At 36.5% G+C, this 22,859-nt stretch overlaps 1 protein-coding gene across 1 annotated transcript in view; it reads left to right on the top strand.

The window, feature by feature from the left end:
• Positions 1-12,610: 12,610 nt before the first annotated feature.
• Positions 12,611-22,859, top strand: part of LOC135218341 (dynein intermediate chain 2, ciliary-like) — a 29,275-nt gene continuing 19,026 nt past the window's right edge. The window contains exons 1-2 of the mRNA XM_064254569.1: positions 12,611-14,405; positions 20,586-20,856. Of these exons, the coding sequence (XP_064110639.1) occupies positions 14,337-14,405; positions 20,586-20,856 (340 nt within the window). The 5' untranslated portion in view covers positions 12,611-14,336. The remainder of the gene's footprint in view (positions 14,406-20,585; positions 20,857-22,859) is intronic.

The raw sequence follows: 22,859 nt of genomic DNA, 5'->3' as shown, positions 1-22,859 counted from the left end.
CTGTTTTGCTTTCAGGGATGTGTCCTTCGTTTCGTGGGCTCTTGGGAAGTCTTCACATTTCCTTGGCGAATATCCTTCATCTTTATATTTCCTTGGCAAACGGAATTTTCCATCCTTTTCCCACAATAAGCTGTAGTAGGTCCCGTTGCTAGGTAACCAATTGGTTCCTAGCCACGTAAAAATATCTAATCATTCAGGCCAATCCAAGGAGAGCTGTTAACCAGCTCAGTGTGGCTGAACTAAGATATACTTACTTTGATAATTCTCCTCCTCACGCTTACTAAATCAAGTTCTTCTGACATTCTTTCTTCTCATAACAAAAACTTCATTCAGCTTTATTTCCTCAGCATCTATTCTCTCAGCCACGTTTCATCAGATCTTTTTTTTAAGCTCTCGTCTCATTAGTTTATATTTTCCTGACGATGGTTAATGCGACAGTCGCGCAGTCAAGATGGTTCAGTAATATGTTCCAGGCAAATATTCTACCAGTCATGTTTCCTTAGTGATTCATATTCCTTCGGTCTTCTCAACACTGAATACTCCCACAATCACTCAAGTCACATCGCTTAAGCAAATATTCCACCAGTCACGTTTTGTTAAGAATTGTTCTTCTCACTTCCCTCCAGTTAATAAGTCTATCAGAATTGTCCTAGTGTTAGTTTTTTTTCTGTTAATAAAAATATTTTCAACATTATTCGTCTTCCAATTTCCCTCTGCACTTTTTCCATAGAGCCAGTGATGTTCACACTTCTCAAATCACACGGGTTTCATGCTATTGCTTGGCATTTTCCCTAAATTATGTCTCTTCAACCTTGGAGAATGTTCTAATTCTTTCGTTCATACTTCCAGTTGTGTTTCATTGCAGGTATCATTGTTCAAGCCTATCTTAATTCTTGTAACTCTCACATTTCCTGATACAGGGCTGCTCAGAAAGATCAGTTCTCATATTCCCTGGGTGGGTTTCAATTTTCTTCAATAATTCTTTCATGTTGCGAGCCGTCATAGTGGTTCAAGGATGCTTATATAGAGTTAGTGAATATTTAGTGCCTTACCTATTACGAGATCAATGTGCCCTAACATTTTCCTCTTCATAACACCCAAGTCTATTGGTTCTCACATTCCATTAACTGTTCTAATGGGTCCACAATAATAAAAATGTTAAAAGTTCGTGCATAATTTGTAAACACTTCATAAAAGCTTTCGGACCCTTCCCTTGGTTCATCTTAATTTTTTGGGACTGAAAGATGAACCAAAGGAAGGGTTCGAAAGCTTTTATAAAGTGTTTATATAAATTTCACACGAACTTTTAACATTTTTATGATTGTGGGCCCCTTAGAATATTGCATATACTCTCGTGATAAAGAGTTTTTCCCAATGCCATTAACTGTTCTCACAGAGTATACAGGATGATTGATTCTGATGTTCCTTGAAACAGGATGCATATTTCCCCGATTATTCTTATGTTTATCTCAGTGTTGCTTTTCCCATAAACATAATCCATTTCCCATCCCCGCCCCGGTTCCCCCCCCCCCCCCCCCCCCCCCCTCCCCAAAGAAAAAAAACAAAAAAAAAACAAAAACAAAAAGACACTGGCCGTATTGTAAATTTCATTCAACCAATCTTTAGACGAACTGCTTCAAGCCAATTGGAAGGTGACCAGGACTGACTTCTGTAGAGAAAGCATCGCATTTGCTTTTAATAAACTTTGCATATACCACTTTCATTATCCCATTGGGGTTCTGAAAGACGAAGACAGAATGACTCCTCTGTGCTTAGCTTCTGATTCGGCGAGCCTTTGTAGATCATCTGGGCGCTAAGGTATCATCTTTGGTGTATTGTATTATCCTGAAGCGAAAACTTACTACTATGAGATTCAGGGCCTCTGTAACACGGTTTTTCGCAATAACTTTTTATCTATGCATTTCATAAATATAACGCTTATTCAGAATACACATTATATGTACACATATATTTTGACTGCATTCTGCATTACGTAGGTTGAATAAATTTGGTACTTACAATGTAAAAGTGACTTTTTTTGAAGACGGGCCAACTTACCCAGAGAAAAGGTTTCGAACGCACTCGTTACGTAACTTATGACAGCATTTCTTCCCTCTTTCCCGATGGATGATTGGCTATACGTAACGAAGGCTATACCTCTGGCAACAATGACTAACAAATTTAAATACAAGCAAAGCAGCACACCTTTATGAACTCTGAAACCTCTCCACTGATAATTGTCATAATGAACAAACCAACAAAACATGTTAATAAATACAAAAACACTTCGATTATTAGTCTAACTCCCAAAATAAGTTTCCTAAGAGATTACAGTCTACTTTATAGGTCACAATCAGATTGACAAGATGTAGGGAATAGTTGGTAATTTTCAAAAACATAGTAGACAAGCTTGATTTGATAACTGCTATATCCAATGTCAAGCAATTTTTATTTATTGGCTATCTACCTATCTACTGAAAAAAAATAGCCGGTACCGTATTTGGGCTTTAAACCTTCACCAGTAATTATCGTCAGAATGATAACTTCATGAGGCTCCACCCACTTTGGCCTCGTTATAATTCAGGATAACACTAAAGGCTACCATGGGCATTGTTGGATTACAAAATTTAACTTCTGGCTATAAAAACTAATTTCTCGAGTAGTTGTAAGAAGTGCTAAATGATCCTCAAGGATCCCAGCAGTTGGCCTAAACGTTTAATTCATGTATATTACGCATATACTGTTGCGGCACTACTGCTACAGTAGTATTACTACGCTAGCAAAGATACCCCACCCACATCTATGTATCGTTCCGCCATTCATAAAGTCTTCGGGTTTCAGAGCCGATGAAACAAGGAGAATGAGTTCTGTCTAGTGTATGGGCGGGGCAACATTTCGTCAAAAGGTGTTTACTTTGCTTACGTAATGAATGTTTTTCGACTCTTGGCTCGTAATCATTGGCCATGGCGTCGGTTAGATAATTTTTACTCTATAAAAATTAAAACTATCGGGTTTAGGTTATTGATAATGCTGACAAAATTTGTGTGTGGTTGTAAAATATACATATGTCAACTTTCAGCTTTATCCGATGCTTTGACAAGGTCCAAAAAACCGTGTTACAGAGGCCCTGAATCTCATAGTAGTACACTTGTGTGTTACGGCTAGAGATAGGCGCTTAGGGGGCGTGGCTGTAAGAGAAAAGTATTTTCTGCCAGTTGAGGCATCTGATGATTGTTAAATTCATATATTATATACACAGACGTGCATATATAAGCATATGTTATGCACCAGACGTGTATATATAAACATATGTTATACACAGACGTGTATATATAAACGTAAGTTATACACACATATATACAATTTATGAGGATATAATGAATAGAATAAAACAAACACGTGGGAAAAAAACTGGGAAAAAAACAAGCAAACAGGTGGAGCCCTATTCAGTAAAAACCTCACCCTAGGTCACATACAATGAAGCAGGTCATTAAGGTCACATGCTTTAGAAAAAAAAATCGCAGGTAGAAAAAGGTCAGGGGGCATTTATGAGGAAAGCGAGAGTTGTTACAGGCTGTGAATGCCCTTGGGGAGAAGCTGGGAGGAGGGCAACAGCAAGTGCCCTAAAATGAGAGTTATTCTTCTTTCGTTTCCAACTAGAACAGTTGGTCATCAAATGTCTTCTCTCCCATTGACCATCACAGGCCAATAGGAATCGCTTTACGCTGATAAGTATACATCTATCTATTCACCTGAGAGTTCTTCCTAGACAAGGTTTCACTTTTGTATAAAGTATATCTACAGTAGTTTGCTTGTCATTCTTCGTTTTCTATTAGTTTCTCTCTCGTTTAGCCTCTTTATTTACCTATTCTTGACTACATCTTGCGTCTGGCATGCATTTCCTTTACATTCCTAACGTTTTCCCTTCCATCTACCTATTTAGCTAAACTAGTTGTTAATATTCTCTTTACCTAAACATTAATTCCTTAGCAACTCTTCGGGCTTTTTCTAAATCTTTAGACCTCATAAACACCTAAACAGCTCTTTAAATTCAAGTTTCCACTCTGTTATTAAATCAATACTAACATAATCTACTCTACGACATATTTCCTCTAACTGCACCTGATAAAGTTGACACTTTTGATTAAACTGGTCTCAAGGAAGTTTGCCAAATTATTTCTCCACACATCACAACAGATTTCGCTTCAAAGCATCTATGTCAAAGTGTAATTTTGGCTTCTGGTTTTATGGTAAATTTAACTAGAATACTATTTTCGAAACTAGGATGTGGTCAGTATAGAAAAGCCGTATATATTAGATTGCACTGCTGCAAAATTGCATGATGAGATTATATCGAAAGAGATATGACGTTCGTGTGACTCGAAAATTAATATCTTGAGGGAATATTTAATGGAACTCAAATGGATGGAAAGTAACTCTAAGTGAAATACACCTTTATTTTAATCTTGTCAGATAAAAGGACCAATATAACCTCTTTGTTTTGTTTGAAATTAAAGACTTTACTACTGCTACTTCTTTCGCATTGGGGTTAAATCTTTCAAGTGTCCATTTCCTGACAGATTAAACAATGTCTTGCCAGTCTTTCCACGTCACTCTGATTAATTAAGCATTCATCCTGAACCACTAATCTGGAAAAAAAAAGACAGGGTTAATAACTCCTCGACAGGAAGGCTTTTGACGTCTAAAACGTTTTGCTTGTCTTCAACGAAAATATAGGTCAAAAACACTTGGCTATATCTATATTTGAAACCACCACGAGCTCTTTTGAATGATGCCTTCAGGGCGGAGGTTTGATAACGTCCACAATAAAAGCGGATCCTGTTTGAGAAAAGTTACGATTAGCAATTGCCAAATTGCATGACCAACATCCTCAGTTTGTTTTTTCGCATGATTTTCCAAACGTCAACAAAAACACCATTACTAATATCGACACCATCCTCAAGCTTGGGGTTTCTTGCATTGCTTGGCAAACAGAGCGACCACTTTCAAAATTCAATCTCCTTCTCTTTCCTTATCTGCTCTTTAGATCTGGAACAAATCACCAACAAACTGTTTATCTATTTCATCGAAAAGTGTAATCGATCTTCAAGTGTGTAAATATCTTTTGGTAAATTCTGTACAGACTATTTTCAAATTAAAACACTTATTTCTCCTCGACGTAGTTTATGACTAAAAATTTCGCTGTATATAACAATATACTTGCTTGATAAATTAGTGATAGAATAAAAAAAAACGTGGTATTCGGTAAATAATAATAATTCAGTACAAATTTTTGCGATGCTTTTTATTTTTGGCAATTTGATAAACTGATGACATGACATATTTCATCTGTGTGTATAAGCTTCAAACGATACCAATTTTTATGCTAGAATGTGCTCCACTAGTAAATAAAAGATAAGCTTAAACTAAATCCCTAAAATCTAATGTCAGTGGATCCTGACCTTAAACTTTAAATTCTAAAACGATTTCTAGAAAACGTAGTTCGCAAGCTACTTGTGTCATTGTTGAGCGCAAAATGATGCAGAATTTTTCTTTCTATCTTAATTACAAATCTGTGGGCTTTGATAACGAACAACCACCATGCTTCCGTGTTGATTATAATCTTGTCTTCTTTGAATGTGTGTTTTAGAACTTGGTAATGCACTCTCTATTTTAGTGAAGCACCTCCCAGTTTTTCTCTTATGATGTCATGCTTCTTGACGTTTGGCAGATTTTGAACGCTTGCTCCACTGTTCGCACCAAACTTCTCCTTTAGTGGGAGGGAACCATTGTCCCTCCTTGAAGTTTGAGTCCTTGTGCCAGGAAATGTGAGCAGCCTCTCAGCTACAGTAACAAACAGTGGCTTCGTCCTTTCCTGTTCATCAATTTGTAAACGTACCTCTACTTCCTGTTAACCATCTTCGCTTGTAAACATACCTATACTTCCTGTTTATCTTCTTGGCTTGTAGACATACTATACTTCCTGTTTACTATCTTAACTTGTAAACACTACTTACTGTTTACCATCCTAGCTTGTAAACATACTACTTTCTGTTTATCATTTTAACTTGTAAACAAACTACTTCCTGTTTATTATCTTAATTTGTAAACAAACTACTTCCTATTTATCATCTTAGCTTGTAAACAAACTACTTCCTATTTATCATCTTAGCTTGTAAACATAATTCCTGTTTACCATCTTAGCTTGTAAATAAACTACAATTCCTGTTTATCATCTTAGCTTGTAAACAAACTACTTCCTGTTTATCATCTTATCTTGTAAACAAATTACTTCCTGTTTATTATCTTAGCTTGTAAACAAACTACTTCCTATTTATCATCTTAGCTTGTAAACAGACTACTTCCTGTTTACCATCTTAGCTTGTAAACAAACTACTTCCTGTTTACCCTCTTAACTTGTAAACACTACTTACTGTTTACCATCTTAACTTGTAAACACTACTTACTGTTTACCATCTTAGCTTGTAAACATACGACTTCCTGTTTATCATCTTAACTTGTAAACAAACTACTACCTGTTTATTATCTTAGCTTGTAAACAAACTACTTCCTATTTATCATCTTAGCTTGTAAACACATTACTTCCTGTTTATCATCTTGGCTCGTAAACATATTACTACCTGTTTATCATCTTAGCTTGTAAACACATTACTTCCTGTTTATCATCTTGGCTCGTAATCATATTACTTCCTGTTTATCATCTTGGCTTGTATACATACTTCTAGATCTACATGCTTGAAGTATCAATATAGAAGGGATATAGTGTTACTCCAGAGGACTTCCTTGAATACTTCCATCCTTTCCTAGTACTTCGATCTCATTCTTATAAATTCGATCATCAGTGACAAAACCTCTTTGTAATCTTATAACCCATTCCTACTCCTCCACTCAGAGGAAGCACGAGACAACACTACGAAAAACTTGTGTATATAATTCCATCACTCACAGATCATTCACTTTACATGCTATATCACTGCCACTTATTCCAATTCTAAGCATATATCATGGCCCTCTGGACAATAGAGCTCTTGAAAAACTTTATGTAAATTCTCTAAAGTTTAAGAATTGACAATGATCTCCAAGTCAGCTTCCCTTCAGTTTTTATCTTGATTCCAATTTCAGCTCAGGTTTAGAAGTCTGGTGACTGCGAGCAATTAAAATGGCAACTTACGTGCACACTACTGCTCGCTGCAAATCTATATCGCAAAAGTCTTTACAAAAGTTAACTTAAATCTCCTTGCGGTCACAAAAAAAAGAGGGACTAATTATTGCCTTCTCTTATTACTGTTTGAATACAGATACTAGAAGTCTTTCATTTGAGTTTTTTTGGTCTAGTAATATAATGGCAAGTAGCACTTAACCTTGCAAATGCTGCCTTTGGTCCGTTGTGACAAAATTTTGTTCGATATCATCAGCCTGCCATAGGAGTAAGTAAGCATTTTAAGTACTGTTCAGATTCCTTTGTCTATACTGAGTCACAAAATGACCAAGAGAAATGTGGATATCAAGAGAGAATACTTTTACAGAGGTCACACTCGATCTTGCTGTTGACTACTTAGCAGATTTTCGCTGTTGAGATCAATTATCTATATCTTTGTTTGTATGTATAGTTGCCCTTGCATGATTATCCCTTGAATTGAGGAATTAGCCTCGAGTGAATGATTATTAGTTTAATTCCGACATTAGCCACTAGTTGACGATGACCCTCGCTGATAGAGGATTTGTATTGGGCCTTATGAGAAATACTGGCATGGCAACTAGTTGAGTTTAAACAGATCACTATGATAATATAACTGATTGCTAAATAAACTAGGCTGAAATGAACTGATAGTATAAATAACTTTCAAAGGGAAACTGGCTTGCAGACTTGAATATCTTGGCTCGCTCCCCATTACACTTGTATATATTTAAATCGAATTTGCTTAGAATAAAAAATTCTTACTATTAAAGAGAGACAATACTGACAGTAAAATTATTCTGTTTGGCTGCCAGCAGCACAATATCAGTAACCCTAACGTTCGCTGGCTACAGAAAAGTTGACAGACAACTAAATCTATGAAAATATTGACAGATGTTAACTCAATTATTACACCATTTTTATTGTGCCAGTAACTGAGTATATTACCCATCCAGATTCAAGTCATAATCAAGATGTAGCCTACCTTTTCATTCTTGAGATCCACAAAACTAAGAACACTACGTAATCCTATTTGCATGATACTGACAGAAGTTTGGGTCACTCCATAGTAGGATAAGTATTTAGAACATTGAAGGAAAAAAAGAGAGAAAGTAAATCTTGTGTTGCCATAGTAAAAATGAAGATCTAGAAAGTCATCTAGATAAGGCAGAGATAAATCTATGGCTTTTATAGTAACTAGCTCTGATAAACGTTCCCAAATATCGAGATTGTAGAATGATGATGATGATGATAGTTCGAAAGAAGAGTATGGAAACAGTAGGACCTGTTTTGGACCGTATTTCAAGTAGGAAGTTTGGAAGACGACAGAAGGAGAGACCCACTGCATGCCACGAAAAAACCAAAATGACCTCATGGGAAACCAGAAACACTCCCCCATTTTTCAGAACCTGACCAGGGCCCAAGGCGACCCCTCAACAAACACCCCGGGTAGCAGGGGCAGATCCAAACTTCAGAAAGCTTGGCTGGTAAGTCTAAGAAGAAAAAAGATTTCCACGGAGAAGCTGACCAAGAATCCCAAGCAGAGGAAATAACCAACTTCTCTCGGTCCTATACAATGAGAGTGAATAAATAGCATTCAATATTAAAGTGTCTCTCAGGGGATAAACTCTTGAAATGTATTGCCTGCAAGAGAGTTTCAGTTTCAGTCTGCAAATCATAAGGAAACTTTCAAATCATTCTGTCGTTTTGATGGAATTTTTCAGCGGATGACTCGGTAGAATTTTTTTTTTTTTATTTGAATTATTTTTGTAACATGTAACCCTTGATGCCAATTTACTGAATTACCCCCTTCTTAGTCATATGTTAGCTGTGGACTACTTTCGAAATTTGATCTCTCGTGATATGATGTCGAAACATGGTATGGTGGGTTCCAAAAAATGCCGGTGCTAAATTATATTGAAATTTAATTGGGAGTGAGGCATGAAGAATATTTATTGTGTACTGTATAAGAGTTAACTGTGACTGTCCCGTCTTGAGGTTTGCCATTCATAGCATCAGACCTGTCAACACCCACACTCAAAATGTGACACAAAGCTGAAGACAAAAAAACCTAATCTCCAAATTTCCCATCAAAAATCCTACCATAGAACATAATCACCTATCCCTATGGTAGATTCACATCAACCGTGCATCTGATGTCTAGGCTAGTCCCTTACGACGCTCCTGATTGGCTGTTGATAAGCCCATCACAGGGCTGGAAATTCTCAGTCTCTCTCGAGAGTCCACATAGGCAGGTGTATGTTCCATCTCTCCTGAGGGATACTTTTGAAAGACGTATCCCTAAGAAGTGGACCATACATCCTGCCTATGTGAACTCTCTCGAGTGACTGAGAGTTTCCAGCCCTGTGATGGGCTTATCAACAGCCAATCAGGAGCATCGTAAGGGACTGGCCTAGACAGCAGATGTACGGTTGATGTGAATCTACTATAAGCCTTCACTTCAACCCTTTTAGCTTTCCGGTCGTCGAATATACTCCACTGTTCCTCTTCCAACTCTATGGAGATAAGATTCTACGGTGTACGACCAGGTGATGATTCTCGATCCAATTTTAACCCTGGTTTTTCTCTAGGGTCTTCCTCGGCAACCGAAGTCACGGAAAATAATACGATACTGAAATCTTCCGTGCGAACGTGGGATTGCTCACGGGCGCTCTGTGACAGCGCTGAGCACATAACATTTTAGGCTTTGCGTTCGTTGTTGCAGTCTTATACTTGTCTTTGAATCTTTTAGGGTTAAGAAATGTTGACTGAGTGAATGAGAGAATATACAGATCTTGTAGTAAGTGGTTTCCCTGAAGGCTAATTTGTGGTGGTGTGAAATTTAATGGAAAACATTAATGCGTGTTATATGACGTGCCTTCTTAGGTAAATTTATGTACTGTTTAGTTGTATAAGAACTTATACACATACAATATATATATATATATAATAAAGTATAAAAGGCCCATTATAACACTGTTGTTTAAGCTTTAAACCAGTGTTTTAATGGGCCTTTTATACTTGAGACGTATCCTGTTTTAACAGAAGTATGTATATATATTTATATACTCGTATACACACACAGACACATATATGCTAAAGACTAAAAAGAGGATACCCTGATTCCCCCAAAAAAGGGAGAACAGAAGAGTGTTATATTTCAGAAAGCATCTCTAACTTTCCCCCAGGAAAAATAAGGACTTGGTAGCACAGAGGAGCAGTATTTCCGCAACATTTTCTAAACAGCAGCTCATGAGGTGAAATCTGGGGTCGATGAGGTTCCTGTTCAAGCCAGAGGTTTCTAAAAGCTATGATCAGTCTTATGCCATTGGCTTCCATGGCTGTTGTGATTCAAAGGCGCGGCCCTGTTCTCTGAAGTAGCAGTGACCATAGAGAAGGGCAGTATGAAGTCTGTGACCACGATCACGAAAACCAGAGGAAATTGACCTTCTTTCTGGACTCTGATTTGAAAAAAAGATGAAGGCTCCGTATCGGGGCTTACACGAAACTCAATGAAGCCCATATCTCCTCATGGCCTGGAATTTAGACGTTGCTTTTTTCGTGTAAACGCTGCTTCTGTTGATTACCAAAGTCAAAGCTTTTGCAAAGTTGAGCTACAGTCTGAAATGAAAGTCCTTTCTCCACTTCCTTTGTCTTTAATATGTAAAATCTTCATCACACACAGATATATATATATATATATATATATATATATATATATATATATATATATATATATATGTGAATGTGAATATATATATATATGAATATATATATATTAATACATACATATATTAATAATATATAATATTATAAATTAATGAAATGCATGAACAGCAAAAGCTACAAGAACCAGACAAAGCAAACGCTGTTTTTGTATCTAGCTTGCTGGCTGACTAACGCGAACAACCAAAATGACCAATAAATGACAAACGTCCACACACCAAAAAAAAAACTAATAATAATAAATAAAGAAATAGAAATAAAAACATTACACCAGACAAACTCAGCCACTTTACATTCCCTAAAGATATAATATCAGAGAGAGAGAGAGAGAGTTCAAGCAATCCTGACCATTAGTATTTACATGATCATCGTTACTACTGAATAAGGCCGTATAACAACTCAGTCCCATTCTGCCTGTTGTAGCAGCGTTTAAGCGTTGTGTGTTTGGGGGTGTGTGGGGGGGGGGGGAAGGATGTTGCCTGGCAAACATTGCGTGCCTGGGAGCCATCTCTCGAAGGGCAGGGCACCGCATGCCATGCCATGCCTGCAAGAGGGTGGGTGCCTGGGGGGTTGTGGGGGAGGGGGAAGTTTGTCACACCGCATGGCATTAAGTAATTACCATTTTTGCGTTTTTCTCTTCATTCGCTCCGTGAGTAGAACCTTTTATTGTGTCAGTGATTTATCTTCATGATGTTTGTTGGTTTTTCTGTACCTTTATTTTGCGTTTTTTTCTGTGATGTGATGTTATTTATACAATTAGAATTTATGAATGAATTTCCTCTATTTTATTCTGTGTGTTTCCGCATTAATTACCATTTTTAAGTTTGATGGGTCATTGCTGTTCATTTGTTTCTCATTTGTCTGCTTATTTCAGAAGTGGCATAATGAGTGCCAAGGAATCTTTCTGCTCACTTATTTTTTAATGTAAATAGGAGATAAGATACTTTCTTTCTGAATTTAATACGAGCAGTAAGGGTGAGGCAAATAGGTATCACTGGTTTAGTAAGTAAATGCTTCTTGTTGAATTGCTATTTAATGTGTGTCAGTAAATATATGTATGTATATATATATAAATATATATATATATATACAAATATATATATATATATATATATATATATGTACATAAATAAATGTACATATACATATACACATATTAAATATATATACATATGCACATATTAAATAGCAATTGCTATTTAATATGTGTCAGTAAATATATGCATGTCTATATACAGATAAGACAAAAATCTATAATATATAATATATATATATATATATATATATATATGTACATAAATAAATGTATATATACTATACATATATAATATATATATATATATTGTCTAATTATATATATATATATATGTACATAAATAAAATGTATATAGACATATACATATGTATATGTGTCAGTAAATATATGTATGTATATATATACATATATACAAATAAATACATATATATATATATATATATATATATATATATATATATATATATATATATATATATATATATATATGATCAAGTAAACGCGGACCCCTTAATGCAGGGATAACTGTGGGGAAGAAGAAGAAAAAGAAGAGAAGAAGAAGAGAGAGAGAGAGAGAGAGATGACGAGAGAGAGAGAGAGCGAGAGAGAGATGAGATGCGAGAGAGAGAGAGAGAGAGAGAGAAGAGAAGATATGCAACGATGGTTGGTGACAGCTATTAGAACTTTCAGATGCTAGTGAAAGAGAGTTTTTAAGGAAAAAAGTTGGAAGTGTCTGGCAACAAGAATGACAATATGACAGCATAAGGAGCTAGGACAGTAAAGTGGCATGGAAGCACTTGATTCTTATAGGTACTGACACAATGTTGAGAATAATGGTATAACAAGAAAAAAGAAGGGTATCACAGGATAGTTGGCAAATATTGCAATGGGAGAGGGGTAGATTTGGGTGTTGAAGGTATACTAGAATATTTGGAGGTGAAGAAGTAGGTGTATTTGGAGGGATTATCGAGTCTGCTCTTTCGGGAATAGAACTGTCGTGGCTAAATATGAAGGAAATAGAAAACTGGAACTGTCTGGATGAATTTTAAGTGCAGCGAGGGGTCATGAAAGTGAGGAAAGCACAGTTGAACGACGGAGATGAATAAGAGTGGTTTGAGACTGGGAAAGGTTAGGCATCTGAGGGAGTCAATGGGTGTTTTGTTTTCCCATGAAGACATCCAGTCCCCAGGAGAGAAAATAAAATAAATAAAAATCTGACTACGGAATTCCAGCATCCCATCTTTATTTTCGGTTTACGTTTACTTAGAAAAAATTCTTCGTGTTTTTTTTTAAACAGGTTTTTCGAATAAAAACGACGAAGAAATCTCAAAACGAAGGCAGAAACCCACTCTCCCTCTCTTTACCTCTTCTCAGCTTCCTTTCCCTCACCTACACTACCTCCTCCTCCTCCTCCTCTTCTCCTTGTTTATCCAACCCTTCTCCTCTTCCGTCTTTCTAAAATGTCGAGACGCGTGTTTTAATCCTATTTACTTTTCCAGAGGTCTCTGAAGAGACAGGCACGAGCGTTCCAGCGCCTGGAATCTTTGGTGATCTCTGGTCCGGAGAGAGAAAAGGCTATCACAGGAATGGGTTAATGAGAGATTCGTGAAAACGCAAGGCACCGGATTAACGAGGAGGGGAAATGAAAGAAATATGAGTGACGAGAATGTTATATAATTATATGCTTTTGATACCGGGACCGAGTAGTATTTTATTGGTATATTGACACAATTTTATGTTGTTGCTGTTGTCATTTGTTATAAGAATATCGATTCTCCTGAGTTCGTGAGCTAAGTTGTCAAGTTTGTTGTTTAGTTTTTATTTGGCACTATTTACCTCACATGAATTTTCAAATAATTTGTTTTGTTTATATATATCTCTTTTATCTGTAGTTTTGGATTTAACGCCAAGTGATTCTTATTCTTCTTCTTCGTTTCGAAGAGCCTCCTCTCACCCTCCCAAATAACCAACCACACAGACCCCTTCGTCAAAGACATCATCTTGCATGACGCTCGCTCTTAGAGACATTAAATGGTTAAATCGTGTCAGTGGAGAACGTGCATGAGATGAGTGTAGATCTACTTCATCTACTACTACTACTACTAGTTACTGCCATTACTACTACTACTACTCTACTACTAGTGACAACCACCACTGCTACAACTACTAGTCATCCTGCTGCTGCTACTGCATCTACTACTTCTGATGTTAAACCAGTTGTTGGGTGTTGGAATGTCTTTAAAAAAAACTATAAAGCGTCGTAGAAACCGTAACTAATCTTCATAAAATAAAAATATATAAAAAAAACAGCCAAGCCAGTAAAGCCCCATAAACAAAGACGCCCTCCTGACGTGCCTGAGGGTGGTGGACCCCAGTATGACTTCACACTCGTCGAGATACGGTAGACTCAGGAAACGGGACTCACCTGACGACGATTATGAGCAGGTGAGAGACACAGAGAAAGAGAGACGGTGACGTCAGAAGCCACAAGAGACTATATACATTGATTTTCTGGTTTCTTTTCATTTTTACTGATTTGATGGACTTTTTTTTGACAGAGGGTCATATTATCATATGATTGGTACTTCGGTTGGTATGCAAGACTTAGGGTGTGTCCACACTACAATGAAACATGTCACAAACAAGTCGGTATGCAAGACAGCGTGTGTACGTACTACTATGAAACATGTCGGTATGCTAGAGATATAGGGTATGTCCACACTACTATGAAACATGTAAAAGACACATCTCTATGCAAGGCAGTGTGTGTGCATAGTACTATTATGAAACATGTCCCAAACACGTTGGTATGCAAGGCTTAGGATGTGTCTATGCTACAATGAAACATGTCACAAACACGTTGGTATGCATGGCTTAGGATGTGTCCATGCTACAATGAAACATGTCACAAACACGCATCGCTATACAAGACTTTGGGTGTGTCCACACGACTGCTAAAAAAGTCTTCAACACATGTTGGTGACTAATCATAAACATATCACAAACAGGTTGAATGCAAGTCAACAACATGTTGCTAGCCATTACCAGTGTTTCATACGGTTATCCAGCATTTGCCAAAGATGAGTCACCCACTTACGGTCGATGATTTGTTTTCGGCCCGTTTGTGATAAGTATGTGATAAGTTACCAACATGAAATTGTAATAGCCACAATGCCTTCTTACCTTCTCAAATTTTGTGCTCATTTTTGGATACATTTGTCACTACAAAGCCTTGAGCTCCAACTTCAAAGAAATTTGAAGAAATCATGATGTCCGGTAGCGGGAAATGAACCCGCGATACCATAATCACGACGAGGTCCCCTCGTTTCTCGCTACCGGACATCATGATTTCTTCAAATGTCTTTGAAGTTGGAGCTCAAGGCTTTTTAGTGACAAGTGCATCCTAAAAAAGAGCAAAGAATTGGAGAATTTTAGAGGGCATTGTGGTTATTACAATTTCATATGTATCTGGTAAAAATGAACAGTAGATTCTACAGTTACCAACGTGTTCATGATACGTTCTACTGTAGTGTGAACACGTGGACATACCCCACTGTACATGTTGTGTAAAACTGCATTGTTAAGTGCATTTGTGACTTTTTTTTTAATGTGATTTTGTTGCCTATGTGTGTATGTAACATGTAAGTTAATTCATACTTCAGCAATGAAAACATACTGTTGCATAATACATGTTTTCTTATTACTAGAAAGATAAGACCGTCAGGAATGTAATGGCAGATATTCAACTATTGAGACGATTGGTTTTGAAGTTCACAACTGGAACAGTGATTAATGTCTGTTGACGTGTACAGAAGGAATCTTTTAACAAAATTTGAGCCAAAGCCATTAAAATAGGTTTGAACAAATGCCGAGAGTCAACTGCATATATATATATATATATATATATATATATATATAATATACTATATATATATATATATATCGATAATATACTATACATTATATATATATATATATATATATATATATATATATATATATATGAAATTACATATGCATCTGACTATAAAGGCATCCTCTGTTAAAAACACAATTCCATCTAATAATAGGAACCCATAAAAACACCAGAAGGGCAGATTTTATATATACATGTATATATATATATATATATATATATATAATATATATATAATTATGAACACATATGTGCATGTATACATTGTAATTAAATATTATTGTTTGTGTGTGAGTGAATTTGTAGTTGATATGACCCTCTCCTTTGTGTCAAATGCAGTTAGATTACTTTAATGGTATCTATAATTTCTTTACTCGTTCTTTTATAACATACGACCACCTCTGAAACAATGCAACAGGACTGGAAGTGTTGAATTGAATGAGTGATGTTTCTATAGATCGCTTTCCTTATGATTATTAATATTAATTACCATTAATGTTATCAAAGAGATAAATTGAACTATATTTCTGGACTCAAGCCTGATACAAGAGTGAGAATTGGAGCTAATTTTGAAGAGGCTGAACTGCTAAGCAGGAAGAAAGGGTTGTTAAATCAGACACACGGCACACCGTAAGCACTACCGCATTCATCCCCACCCTGCTAACCAAACAAGGAATTTATCAATCCGTAGATGTCAGCAAACTTCTAAATTAAAGTCTATAAAAGATACTAGCGAAGAATTAAGGAATTTGTATGCGTCAGCATTAAATGCCAGTAACGACAGATTGGGCGTTTATATAATTCGCGTGTCCTGGGGCAATGCAAAACAGTCAAGCGTAGGGGGAGAAAAAAAAAATGGTAGCTTATTATATGAATCACAGTCACGCAAGATGGAGTCAGCATGGCGAAGTTCATACGTATCCCGAAAGCGTTTTCCTGGTTCGTTATATCTTTTAGGTAAACGAGTTAATAAAAACTGAGCGTTCGTTTGTCACGTTTTATTTTTAAGCCGTATGAAGTTCGTTTTTCCTTGTGTGGAATATATGATTTTACCAACCAATCACTTTTGCGTCAGCAGTTTTTTATTGGTATTCCGTTTTATCTGTGACGGTTTTCTGTTACGAACGTTGCGCCGTTGTGAACGTCCTCAGAGTCAAAATGAAATAAGTCGGATCAATTTTGCGTAGCAGTTTTTCGCTTGGAATTCCGCGTTATCTGTGACAATTTTCTGCTACGAACGTTGTGAACGTCCTCAGAGTCAAAATGAAATAAGCCAGATATTTCTTAACTCTTTATTCCTTCTGTTATTTCCCGTCTTCGACTCACAATTCATTTTCGCGTCGTTTTGCTAAAAGATTTCTCGTCTCTTCCATTTGCCGCGAGTCATTCCACGATCTCATTTTATTGGTTTATATCCCCGTAATCCTGTTTATTCGCTAATTCTCTCTTTCCCTGAAGCGCGATCACGTGTCCCGACTCATTTCACGAACGATTTCATCAAAGACTCAACAGGTTTTGTGACTTGTTTGTATTAAGACACAACGATCTTCCGAGAGTTTGCTCAGCTTTCGCCATTAATGAGAAAAGGCTCAATATTTGACGACGAAAATATCGTGGAAGTTTTCTTTAACATCCTTCTAATGCTCACGATATCACGCAAGAATTTAAAAAAAAAAAATTCTCATCATTCATCTTTTCCTGACGAATTATCGAGAATAATCTTGGTGTCTTCAGTTCTCATTTCACGATTCGTTCTCGCCTCTCAACCGCCGTAATGAATCTCTTTCATCGAGATTCTCGCCCCGAGATGTGTGTTTGTTTACAATGAAGAAAGATCTCTGCTCGATTTCGCGAACTGATACATTCCAAAAACAGCCAGATATGAAAAGGGTGCTCCAATATATAGTTATAGTAAATTCACATCAACTGTGCATCTGATGTCTAGGCCAGTCGCTTACGACGCTCGTGATTGGTTGTTGCTGAGCCAATCACAGGGCTGGAAACACTCAGTTTCTCGAGAGAGCTCACATAGGTAGGATGCATGCTCCTCCTCTCCAGAGGGATACTTTTGAAAGACGTATCCCCCAGGAGAAGTTGAACGTACATCCTGCCTATGTGAACTCTCTCGAGAGACTGAGAGTTTCCAGCCCTGTGATGGGCTTATCAACAGCCAACCAGGAGCGTCGTAAGGGACTGGTCTAGACATCGGACGCACGGTTGATGCGAATCTACTTTGGTATCTTTCAGCAGCTAACTATAGCCAATGCCACTAAACAAAGAGCAGTACTGAACGCTTCCAGGCGCTGTTAGCATCTGTTGCGCAGGTGCGTCACACCTGAGACCGTAGAATGTATACAACTATCTTTAGGTTGCAGATAAACAGGGACAAAGTCACAATATTTTTTTTTTTCCTCAATAAAACTTAGGTTTATCCACCTGGACAATTTTCCTTAATTGCTGTTGGTTCTATACACCTGTGTCAGCAGCAGCCGATCACGGAAGTGCAAATGCAGCACAGATGTCGTCTTTTTTTATTGCACTTGAGGCGTGCACTTTGCAACTTGCTTTCTGTGTTGCTCTCTAGAGTGGTGCTGCATCGCACCGGCTAGAAAAGATTGCTGTAGTACTTGATTTTAGACCTACTAGTAGTTTTCAGTGTCTCTGCACTTGATCTAAACCGTTTAAATGTATGGGCCTACGGGCACCAGTAGGATTAATGTGTGACGTCAAATTAACATCAGCCATAAAATTGTAGTTTAATCTCGCAGATGCGTTTATGTGACTATATCATGTTACGTATGATATTCAGGAATATGTGTAGTGTGATGTGCTTTGATATCAAAGGCTACAATGCTTATGTATTATTTATGTAACAGTAATTCAAAGTTGTACACATGTATGCATATGAATGAATCTACATACAGTATGTAGCTACTGAGATGTTTATCTAGATAGTATTCTACAAATATATATATATATATATATATATATATATATATATATATATATATATATATATATATTCTATATATAGGTATATATATATATATACTTTTATATAGGTCATATATATATATATATATATATTATATCATATATATATATATATATATATATATATATCACACCAGATTTAATATTTTTATTGTATTATTCTAAATTATTATTAAGGGTACTAATTCTCTTTACCCCAAATACTTCAGAGCCCATTCTAAGATATTATAAATATCATTAACATGGTATTTCATTGCACTAATTTGATTTCTGATCAGTCTAGCACTTTTGCCAGGATTAAAAATGTGTAGGATGGGAAAGATCCTATTCAGTCCTAGCCTGAACCATTTTTCTTAAAACAAAATCCTCTCTAGAACTCAATGGATTGATTTTGGTCTTTGTTTAACCCTCCTTTATTCATTTATTCCTTATTCCCCACCTCTCCCCCGATCTTTCTCTCTTCATTTTTGGCAATTTACACTGTTATAAAGAAACTTATTTTTTTCCTCAACACTGGTTCATTCATATATTATCTGCAAGGATCTTAAAATTACCAGAAGTAAACCAAGTTATTTAAAAAAAGTATTAGCTTTACTCCAGTCAAAGCATTATATATCATTATCTAATATCACAACGTTATTAAATATCTTAATTTCGCCTAAAATAATCGTGATTTTTTCCTTCCAAGGAAGATATCAATTATGATTCATGAGCAAATATGAAATTATCAACAATTCAATATTGAAAGTGGTATCGTGACTGGAACTTATAAAAAAAATTTTTAACGAGTGATTTTTTCATATAAATCTTTGACAACTAAGATTTTATTTTATTGTTTTTTGGCGCCCTCGTCTGGCTAAACTATTGTCTTGCAATAATAAAAATATAAAAATAACTAAGTTTCCATTTGTCATCGTTTATTTTGTTACTGGACAACATGAAAAAACTGTCTGCTCTTAGAAGAAGCCAGTGATATTCGTTCGAAATTATGCTCATTAAAATTACTAAGCTGAAGACTTAACGTTTATTCATAATAGTACCACATTCATCAAAGCAGAATAAAGAGCAGCAAATATTATCATCAACAACTCGTGAACCAAGACTCATTTGGCTTTCATTTTTTCTATTTAAACTAATTTTTCTCACTGTTTATTTGCTAACTGCTTCACCAACCTTCCTTTACCCAACCCCAGAAGAACCTCCTTTGAAAACCTCACAAATGAACCTCAACAGACCTCTTTTCTAGCAACCCCGTACCTCCGGAACCCCTGCCAAAGGTCAGTAGAGAAGGTGAAAAGTTAGTGAATGAATTCCTAAACTCCCATTTTCTAACCCAGCCAGAACCTCATGCAACCCATAAACCAAACCTCCTGAAACCTCTTCTCCCTCAGTCTAGCCCTGCTTTCAAAACCCCATCAACAGTGATATCGAGTTGGAGGCAAGGGGCGGTTGAATGTATTATGACATGTGTTTCTGTAAAATCTAAATTCCTACCCACGAGAACCTCTTTAAACCCCACAAAAATAAACCTCCCGTTCAACCGCCCCCTACCTCATCATCAACCCTATTCAACACCAGGGTGAAATTGGTAAGAAGAGCTGGAGCAGAGGCGCCAAAAGCAGGCGACTCAGAACAGCGAGCTTATAGCCCCTAATAATTATTAACGATAGCATACTAACACCTGTGAAACAGCCTTATAATCTCGCCCCCTTCAGCAACGTGTCAATGAACCAGAGATAAGTATAGGCCTAAGCAGCAGCACCGACCACATCCCGGAGGAGGTGATCTACGATTTCCTGAGCGGCACCTACAAATCCGTCGAGCCGGACGACCTGCTGATCCACCTGCTGACGCTGCCTTCCAGGATTCTCCTACAGGAGGAATACGAGCTCCTGAAGCTACAGCAGGACGACCAACAACAGCAGCCGAAGGAGGAACTTGACGCCGAGATCGACGAGCCGCCTCCGCCAGCGGAGGTTCCGGAAGGTATGACATAGATCGTTCTGTTGCCATAGGTCTATAGCTCTATGTTATTTTTTTTGTACATATATAACCCCCTCAGTCTGTACTGCAGATCTCACTGACAAGCGCGTGACCTTGGGAGGCCACATTGCCTCTCTCTGTCTCTGTCTCTCTCTCTCTCCGTACCTAATAAAGAATATATTTTTGTATTACAAGTAAACTAATAACTCCTGTCCCATGTGTTTCGAAATGTTACTGTTTCGAGGTCTGCTGTAGTTGAATTAAAGAATTTTGAATTATATATAATTTATATATATATTATAATATATATATATATCTATATATATATATATATATATATATATGAGAGTCAAATACAATTTAATTGGCAATCAGTAATATATAGTATACATTATAATGACTTTAGTCTCTTTTATAAAAAAAGGAGAAAAACTTGAACTGTTGACTGATATGAAGAAAAGAAATAACTGAAAACCGAATAAAACTCCAAAAGAAGATTATTCCCTTATTGTACGATCAATAATCTATGTGCATATTAAATAAATAATGTTTCATTCCCCTTAAAAAAAAAAAAAATGAAATATTGATTGATATCGAACAATTACTATACTCTATATATTCGTACGTACAAATAAATCAGTGTAAATATTCCTTGTGAAAAAAAAAAATGTTGCTTTATACTGTACATCTCTTTTAACAAACCGACGACAGAAACAGCAAGCAAAGTCTTCCTCTCTAGTCTAAGGTTTGAACGATACTCAAAAAGTTAATTATTTAATAAGAAAGCTGACTTATTAGGGATGAAATTCTTTTTGAAATAAAGAAATAACATTAACAAATACTTGCCTAGCGTTCTGTCTGGCCAAGATTCTTTTCCTCGATGTTCCCATTTTTAAACGCATTTTTTTTTTCCTTGGCACGATGATTCGATAACTTTTACCACACAGGAATAATTTTTATATATTCGAGATAACGCTTTACTCAAAATGAAGTTTAAATGATAATAGCATCTTGCCGAATGAGTAATTGGACGATATAGGTCTAGCCCAGACTACCCAATTTGACTTCTATACATCCCCAGTGTAAGATGTATCTTACGGTAGAAACATAATTAAGCAAGTCATTGTTATGCAAATGAAAAATACAACAATTTTTACTTCGATCTGTCTACTGCTTGTAATACTCTCAGCAAATGTGATGTTTCGAACTGGTCTGAGAAACTTCGTATACGGTAAAATACATTTCTTTAAACCCCATAACGCTGACTTTACGCGTCTAAAAGAAAAAGCTGATGTATATACAATACTACAAGCCTACCTACAGCAAAGAATCTTTTAATGACTAAAAAATACATCGCAAAAAACATGTTTAAAAGACGAGGCTTGTTGACACACCCAAACCACCTTAAATAGGCCTAGTCCTACTTACCACTAATTCGCAATTCATTACATGCCAGACATTTTTAAATTGTCATTGTGTGGTATATATAAAGTGAATTACGTTCTGATTTCGGAATGGGAATTGAAAATACGTTTCAGTGCTACAATAAAATGCTGAAAATACGAATAGACATGACTATTATGGCGAGAACTTGTCTGTGGTAACTGACGAGCACAAAAATACTGGTAAATAATTAACTCATCTTCGCTTACCTTTGGAATTTCATCACTCCATCTTCTCTAGAAGACTTCCTGCGTCTATCTATGCCATTATGATCTGCGCCAAGTTCCACCGTGAAGAAAATGAACTGGAAAAACACTCACAGACACAACAAACACTTCATTCAACCTTCGCGGGGTTCCCGGGTAACTGAAGACGACGAGCAGCAGCGCACCTCTGGTGGCGCCATGCCGAACTAAGTGATACTTGTAAACATAAAACTATAAATATTGACGAACTGCAGTCGTTACGCAGAATTAATGTCGGTAATTTATGTGCTTTTAATATTGCTGACGTATTTTCATTAGCGAAAAGTCGTATATTCATGGATTTCCGAAGCATTTGAA

Source organism: Macrobrachium nipponense, chromosome 9, assembly GCF_015104395.2.
Source record: "Macrobrachium nipponense isolate FS-2020 chromosome 9, ASM1510439v2, whole genome shotgun sequence".
NCBI lineage: Eukaryota > Metazoa > Arthropoda > Malacostraca > Decapoda > Palaemonidae > Macrobrachium > Macrobrachium nipponense.
The sequence above is the reverse complement of the archived record's forward strand: the minus strand, read 5'-3'. Positions and strand labels throughout refer to the sequence as shown.